Source organism: Pseudorca crassidens, chromosome 3 (genome assembly GCF_039906515.1).
Source record: "Pseudorca crassidens isolate mPseCra1 chromosome 3, mPseCra1.hap1, whole genome shotgun sequence".
Classification (NCBI taxonomy): Eukaryota; Metazoa; Chordata; class Mammalia; order Artiodactyla; family Delphinidae; genus Pseudorca; species Pseudorca crassidens.
The window spans coordinates 145,773,883-145,782,021 of record NC_090298.1 but is presented as its reverse complement, the minus strand read 5'-3'; the positions used below and the strand labels follow the sequence as shown (position 1 = coordinate 145,782,021).

Genomic DNA, 8,139 nt, shown 5'->3' with positions numbered 1-8,139 from the left:
ATTGCATGTGAATCTAAAATTATCTCAATAAATTCAGTTAAAAATATTTTATTGTTTTTTTATTTAAAGACATGCATCTTATAAAAAAATTTGAAAAGAGAAGAAAAAGGATCAGAAAAATCACCATCCTGAAATAAAATCTTTCGGTGTATTTCTTTCTGGTCTTTGTTTTTTACATTTATATGAAAAACAAGTTGGGGCTAAACACCAGGGTGGTGCAGAGTGGGGGCCTGACTGTCCCCACCTTCTGTGACATCAGAATTCATGGCTTGAGAGATGCTTGGTGACCAGAGGCCGGGGAGGTGAGGGTACCCTGTTCCACCCAGGCAGCCTGACCTGAGATCATGGTGATCCAACAGGTGCACAGCAGGGGGCGAGTGGCAGCTGAGAGAAGGGGAGGTCACTCTGAGGACAAGAAACAGGTGAGGCCAGACCAGGTGTACATGGCTTTCCTCCCATCTGGACTCCATTTGACACTCCAGGAAGACTGTAAGGCCCTCAAAGTCAGGAACGGGCTTTCAGCCCGACTCTCCCTAGAGCCCAACCTGGTGGAACACAGCAGGGCTCAGGAGCTTCTTCTAGAAGTCATTACTGACACTCTTATTTAATTCTCCACACTGCCAGCAGAAGCTATGCTCCAGGAGGGCTGGGATTTTTATTTAGCTTCCTGCTGTATTCCTAGTGCCTAGAATAGTGGTTGGTACATAACAGGTGCTGAATGAATGAATGAATGAATGAACCGAAATAAACAGGATAATACACCTGAATTGGAGAGGTCGTGGAGCTTTTGTTCTTAGGGCTGAAATTCAAACCTCACATAGGATTTTGTCAAAATGGAAAATGTTAGCACTTATGTGCACAGCCTGGTGCTTCTACCCCTCTCTCTTTCATGACATTCCCGAGAAGCAATTATTAGCAAATGGGTAAGCTGAGGTCGGAAAGGCAAAAGGCCAGACAGCAGGGATATACTGGGATTTGAAACCAGGGCCATCTGATTCCAGAACCCTTAGCAAGGTGACCCTGCATTCCACCGCCTCCCAGGTGGAGAACTGAGGGAAGGATGTAAAAGGAGGCTGGGAAGGTCATCTGGGCCTTGCACACTGTGGAAAGGGGTGGGATTTTATTCTGAGATTAGTAAGAAGCCATTGAAGGGTTTTAAGCAGAGCGATACATAACTGACCTATATGTGTTTTCAAAAGATTTGTTCACTCATACATTTAACACACATTCCAACGCTTCCTTTATGCTGGACTTTGCGGGGCTCCCATTATGCTGCAGCTTTTGCTAAAAAAGTGTCCCACGAATCTCAAACCCCAGGAATGCTCCTTTTAGAAAAGTCATTTAAAAGCTTCTGTGGTTTGGGGAATGCTGATACCCTTGTTCCCTTCTTGGAGATTTACACAGCTCATTCACATAATGAAGGCTCTGACAAGTCCTGCAGCAAGGAAATCCACATAACTTTGTTTACCACAGCATTTCCCAAATCAATTTGATGACAGAGTCCCCACCTTGCCTTTTTGAAAGACCTTTCAGCATATATCAAAATCCACTTTACAGGTGAAGAAACTGAGGCTCAGAGAGAAGAAATGATCTGGCTCAGGCCCCACAATAGCACAAGAGAAGGACTAAAACTCAATTTTAGTCCCTGTTCCCTGCCTTTGTCTCCACCCTGCACACACACAAAAAAAATATAGCAGCAAGTATGCTGGTGAAGACACCATCCTGTAAAGCACATTGACAGAGGAGTGGTTAAAGAAACAGAAGAGCTTTCAGACCACAGAATGTTCATCAGCCGTTATAAAGAATGAGTCAGTTCTATGTGTCTTAGATAAAGAGAGTCTCAGGGAATATTGTTAAGGAATTTAAAAAGTGCCTTAATCTGAAGTGTACAATGATTTCACCTTGGGTGTCCACACCCAGGCAGTTGCTACCCAGATCAAGCTATAGAGCATGTCCAAGTTTCCTCCAAGGCCCCTCCCAGCTCACACTCCATAACCACGATTCTGAGTTCTATCATCACAGACGAGCTTTGTACGTCCCTGAATTTCATGGGAATGGAATCAAACAGTGTGTCCCTTCATGACTGGCTTTTTTCACTCCTAGTGTGTGTGACAGACTCAGTCACGTTGCTGCTACGTAATTAATTTTTACTTTTTTTTACAGTTAATAATAATATAGTTGCTAGTATATATTTTTGAAAAGCTATCCAGGGAAGAGACAAATTATGCAAATCTCTTATCTTCTTTGTTTATGGTAGCCAGTCTAAATCTTGCTTCACAAAGACAGGTACATAAGAAATGTATTATTTCAAGTCAGATTAAATCTGGCTCAGCCCACATCCAGTGAGCTGGGGGGAAAGTCAATGTCGGTCACTACTGTGTCCACCTTAATCCTCTCTCCACTTTTGTTTGCCCCTGACACCATCACTGTCCCAACTCACATTGTCTGTTGAAAGCAGTTGTCTCTGAATTCCCTGTGCTAAGACCTCCCAGCCACACCACAAGGGCCACCCAGGAGAGGGAACTGGGCCCCTCCCAGACTCAGATTCCCCCTCTATCTTCTCCCACCTCTCCAAAAGGCTCTCAGTTTTCTCCCCTTCTGATCCTGGCACACCCATCAGAATCTCCTATGGTCTTGGACTGACCCAAGTTCCAGGGAGCAATGTTGTCTTCAGGCAGCCGTTTCAGTCCTGCACCCAAACCCCAAGAGGTAGACTTCCAACTGCAGCCTTGACACAGTAACTGGGGCTAAACTAGCCCTCCCATTCATTGTAAGCAGCCATGAAACTGACAAAATAAATGAAGCAACTATTTTCCAGTGAGGGCAGCAGACAGCACAAAAGTGCAATCCCTGAGAAAAGAAAACTGGTGATTGCCTCAACTCTTCCCCAACGACGGCTGCACCAAGAGTTAGAGGGCGAACAGAGCCCAGCAGTCCTGCTGAGCTGCAAAGAGTCTGCGCAACTGAAGCAGCTGGACTCCGTAGGACAAGGCATTGGAGAGGAAGAAGAGCTGTGTGTCGAGAGGACCCCGAAAGCCCAGGCGGGGATCTCCGTGACTTCTTGGCTGTGGGCTGCGTGCAAAGGATTAGATTACCCACGGCTTACCAGACAGCAGCTGCTATGGGGTTTAGAGCAGAGATACTGGAAGTCCAGCAGTGCTGGAGGTGGATGGAATTCTGATCCAGCTAGAACCATGAAACCCCTTAAGACCCCAGGCGTCCATCTGAGAGCACACATATATGTACAGACACACACGCACACACACACATATATTCTATATTCATACAATATAATATTACTCATCAATAACCTCAAACATGAAAACATGGAGACATCTCAGAAGCATTATGTGGAGTAAAAATAGCTCAACAAAAGAGTATATAATATATGGTTTCATTGATGTGAAGTTACAGAACAGGCAAAACGGCTCCACAGTGACAGAGAGCAGATGAGCGGTTCCCTATGGCAGGGGCGGGGGGAAAGAGGGGGTTGGCCGCAAAAGCACATACAGGAACTTTCTAGGCTGATGGAAATGGTCTACATCTAGATTGGAGTGGTAGTCCACAAGCACAGACATTTGTCAAAACTCATCGAACTGTCCATGTAAAATGTGCATTTTACTGTATGTGAATTATACCTCAATAAAGTCAACTCCTTTTAAAGATCATTTCAAAGAAAACATGCAAAAGCGAGGCAAGGAATGAGAATAGAGGTGGGCCTTCCTTCTCAGCAGGGAGAAAGGGAAAACACCAATGAAATGTCAGTAAGTTGCCATGTTACCTAATTCTGCAATATTTGCGGGTTTTGTAGTAAGTACACGTGACTTAGATAATTAGAAAAAAGTTAAGCTCTAACCATGATCTTATAGCAGCCCCACGCCTAGCCCTCTGTGAGGGAAGCAGGGATGCACGTATGCCCTCCAGAAATTTACCTCCTCCCTCCTCCTCTTCTTGCCCCCAGACACTGTTGGCGTTGCTGATCTTGGTGCTATATGTGGGCACAGGAATATCAGGTGAGCATTCTGGAATCTGAGGAGGAAGGAGCCATGTCCACACAGAGTCAGGAGCATATTCTGGAGATGGCCGCATGCCAAGGGGGCCTCCACAGCTTGCCTTCTCCCATCCTCTTCATCCCATTGGGATGATCAACCGAGTTTATTCCAACTCACTCTCCTTTCCCTTATTAAGAGGTGGTGTTTGTGCCTGTTTCAGGAAGAAGTTGGGAGGTGTCAGAAAGAATCAGAGAATGTAACTACGTCCAGAATCCTATGACTTCCCAGGTAACATATTCAAGAAGGTACTGAGGGACGTCAAGTTTGGCTGAGGAAATCTGAGAAGGCTTCCCGGAGGTGTCATTGATGGGTCTCGGCCGGGTGGAGAAGGTGGGGATGGGTACTTTGGGCAGAAGGAAAGCATTGCAAAGGCTCGGGGAACTTTTAGAAACCAGTGGCAAGGGAGGGTCTACATGAAAAGGCTCAAGATGCAATGTGAGTGTCTGCCTTTCAGGTGTTTGAATACCAGACCAATGACCCCTCAGAAGAGCCAGTCAAGGTCATCAGGACCTGGTGGAAGGAGAACTTGCATGTTTTCGTGGAGAAGCTAGAGAAAGGGGTGCGAGACCTGGAACAGCTGGTGCAAGACCTGGAGGAGTGGCTCGATGCCCTCCTGGGAGACGGGTACCCAGAGGAGCCCAGCGCCACCCTCAAAAATCACTTGTGAGGGGCCAGGGCTGGGACCTGGGCAGGAGACCAAGTGGAAGGGGGCAAAGATTCCCAGGGGTTCCTCTAAGTAGGGCTGAGCTGTGACACTTGAAGTTTAAGGCAGCCAAGAAAATAAAGTAGTTGAGACACTGAGAAATCTAGTTGTCACCACTGCTGGTCCGTGAAAGCTGAACCCAGGTCAGGAAGACACCAGGCTCTGCTGAGATACCATCACTTGTAGCAGGACTCTGGTGCACAGGAACCAACACCAGCCTCAGAGCCAGCCAGAGGGTCAGGACCCTTCTCTTCCACTTTACTTGAGTCACTGTGCAAAACTCCTCAACCTCTCTGCAACAAAATATCTCATTAATAAGAATCAGGGAAACAGACTTTGCCTCACAGGGTTACACTGAGGATCAAACGTGTATGTATCGTGTATGTCTGGCATATAGTAGTACCTGATAGACAGTTCTTCCTTTTTCACATTCCTTTTTCCTTCCTCCTTGGAAGTCAGCAGGAGGAGGCTGGGTCTAGAGTATACAGATAGTATGCGGCAACTCAACCTTCTGACACTGCTGGTAGAAGCGTAAGTTTCCAGAACCCTTCTGGAGGGCAATTTGGTGAGAGCTATCAAATTCACAAATGCATTTATCCCTTGACCCAGCAATCAACTTCAGCGATTTATCATATGTATCAATATATGCACATTGTGAAGTTACACACTTTGCTTCTAATAGCAAAAAAAAAAAAAAAAAAAAAAAAAGGAACAATCCAAATGAAAATGACATCAGTAGGGCACTGGTAAGTACATCCAAACAATGAGATACCTGTAGCTGTGAAAGAGAAAGAAGAGGAGGCTTTCCTACTGATATGGAAAAGCCTGAAAGATATGTTGTTAAATGAAAGAAATGAGTCCATATTTTACTGTTGATGACGAGAAGTTGTGATTGAATACGCATAAAAACTCTAGATGGATACAAAACAGGGGGAGCTTGAAGGGAGCTGAACTGGGGCAAATTTATGACAAGGACGGGAGGGAAACTTTCCATTGTTTACTTTTCACACTTTCCTATTTTCAAACTATGTGAATGTTTTGCCTATTCAAATATTTTTTAAAATAAAATTACCCATTATTTTGCTTGCAGACAAGGACTGGAATAGTGTATACAAGCAAAAATAACAATATCGCTGTGATGAAATTATGAGTGACTTTGCATTGTTTTCTTTTTGGCCATGCTGCACGGCACAGCTTGTGGGATCTTAGTTCCCTAACCAGGGATCGGAGCTGTGCCCCCTGCAGTGGAAGCACAGAGTCCTAACAACTGAACCACCAGGGAATTCCCTAAGTTTTTAAAAATAGTGCCAAGAGAAAACCTCTCTCTTTTGATTATTTTTATTAAGCAATGAGAATGCTTGTCTAGGATTTTCCCTTTTTCCCTTGACTTCCAGGAAACTCAGAGTTCAGCTGTCCATTACAGGACTTATATTGGCCTCACTTCTTTAGGTTATTTATTTCCCCTTCTTATGACTTTTTTGTTTTTTATTTTAATGGAATTGTTCTATATCTGCCAATTATTAGGACCACCTCCAATCTTTGAAAAGTCATGAGGGTTCCAGTTAAAATAATCTCAGAGGATATCTGACTTACAGGGAACGTCACAGCAATCCATTTGCCAGAAGGAATGAATCAATTGTCATTTGGGTTGGAAAAACTCTTTGCAAGTTATGGTCACAGTTTGCCTGGGGGTGGGAACCAGAATCTGTTTTTTCTCATTTGCAGTTATTTCAGCAAGAGTTCTACAGGAAGAGGTTGATTGATATTTCCTGGTGTTCATGTTTACTATTACCATACAAGTTGTAGTTATAAATCCAAAATCGTGTATATCATGTATGTTCTATGGGTACTTTAAAGGGTTCTCAGGCATAAATATGACAATATACAATACACAATTAAGCCTAAGACACACTTTAGACTTTAAACCAAGTTGTAATTCTCCTGTATCTGTAATATATATGTATGTGCTTATATGATACTTATATATTATATGTACTTATATATTTTGTTATATGTAAAAGACAGTTTAGATGTTTATATATGTAATTTGGGGGATACATGAAAAAAAAGAAAGCAGAGCCTAGATCCTTGAGGACTAGGACCACCTCCGTGGACATTACCAGAGCCTTTGAGGAGTTAGTCCCCTGAAAGCTCTTGGATGCCACTCATCTTCCCCTCCCCCCCCCCACAAAAAGTGCCTAATAGGGACCCACTGACGGTGGTTTCTGTTGGTTTCCTGCCTTGTGAGCCCATAAAGAACAGCGAGCCCTTCAGGGTGGCTCAGGCCATGAGGCCCAACAAGGGAACCGGGATCTCACAGGAACTGAGAGCATATCATGACATGGGATGGTGGAGACTGGAACAGGAAGGTCTTTATGAACCGAAGGTATCCACCAAGGCACTCCGGGAGCCCTCGCTGCAAGAATCTGGGTTCTCTCCAGTGTTCCACCTTTACCTTGCCTTTCTCCGGGTCTCTGCTTCCCTTTGTGTGACGGCTCCATCTCGTCTGCTTCCAGTGGCTTCCTTGCCCTCCACTCTGTGTATCCCTTCTTGAGCTCCATGCTTCTGCTTCTGAATCCTCGTAACTCTGATTCAGTCCTAGTCTCACAGGCCTCTCTCTTCCTCACGACCTTCTAACTTCTATTGACTATGTGATTCTGCCCGTAGTTCCCAGGTCAAACTCTAGGGGGAGTGGATGGGATAAAATTGGCCCATCTCATTCACTGGAGTTTCTGGTGCTGAGCCAGGCTCTGTGCCAAGCAGCCTTTGGATTGAGTGAGCTTGGGGAGGATCGGGTGCTCCAGGACAGAGCTGCTCATACAAGAAACAGCCTGGGCCCCTTCCTGACAAGAGGCTTTGGACCACATGTGATGACCTGATTTACATTTCCCAATGGGGTCAAAACGTGGCAGAGAGAGTGACGGCAACCCTCGTACCTGGAGCCCCAAGAGTCTATATCAGCAAAGCAGAATTATGTGAGACAAACATTCAAAGGCTGAACACAATTGCTGAGAATGAGGTGGGAGGGGCTTGACCACTGGAACCACATAGATGCATGGGGCAGCCCAAACAGAGAAGATTTAACTCTCTGCCTTCACTTCCTGGGTGTGAAAAATACAAATGACACACTTCAAAATAAGAGTAGGACTACCGTCTATAACTTTGAAGTCTTATAATTTCAATGATTTTAGCAAAATGTTGCCCAGTAAACCTATTAAGGGGCCCACTTTCATATCTACAGAGTAGATTTCCCTTGAGAAGAGAAAAAGGCTTTTGCTTAAGAAGGCAACTCTACATTTCTCCAAAGAAGACACACAGATGGCCAACAGTCACATGAGAAAATGCTCAGCATCACTAATTATTAGGGAAATGCAAATCAAAACT

General features: G+C 44.7%; 1 protein-coding gene across 1 annotated transcript; it reads left to right on the top strand.

Annotated features, from left to right (window-relative positions):
• Positions 1–344: 344 nt before the first annotated feature.
• Positions 345–4,719, top strand: SMIM23 (small integral membrane protein 23). The gene is made up of 4 exons (XM_067730151.1): positions 345–422; positions 3,962–4,013; positions 4,213–4,280; positions 4,507–4,719. Exons 1-4 carry the CDS (start codon positions 345–347, stop codon positions 4,717–4,719), a joined length of 411 nt encoding a protein of 136 aa, XP_067586252.1.
• Positions 4,720–8,139: the final 3,420 nt, after the last annotated feature.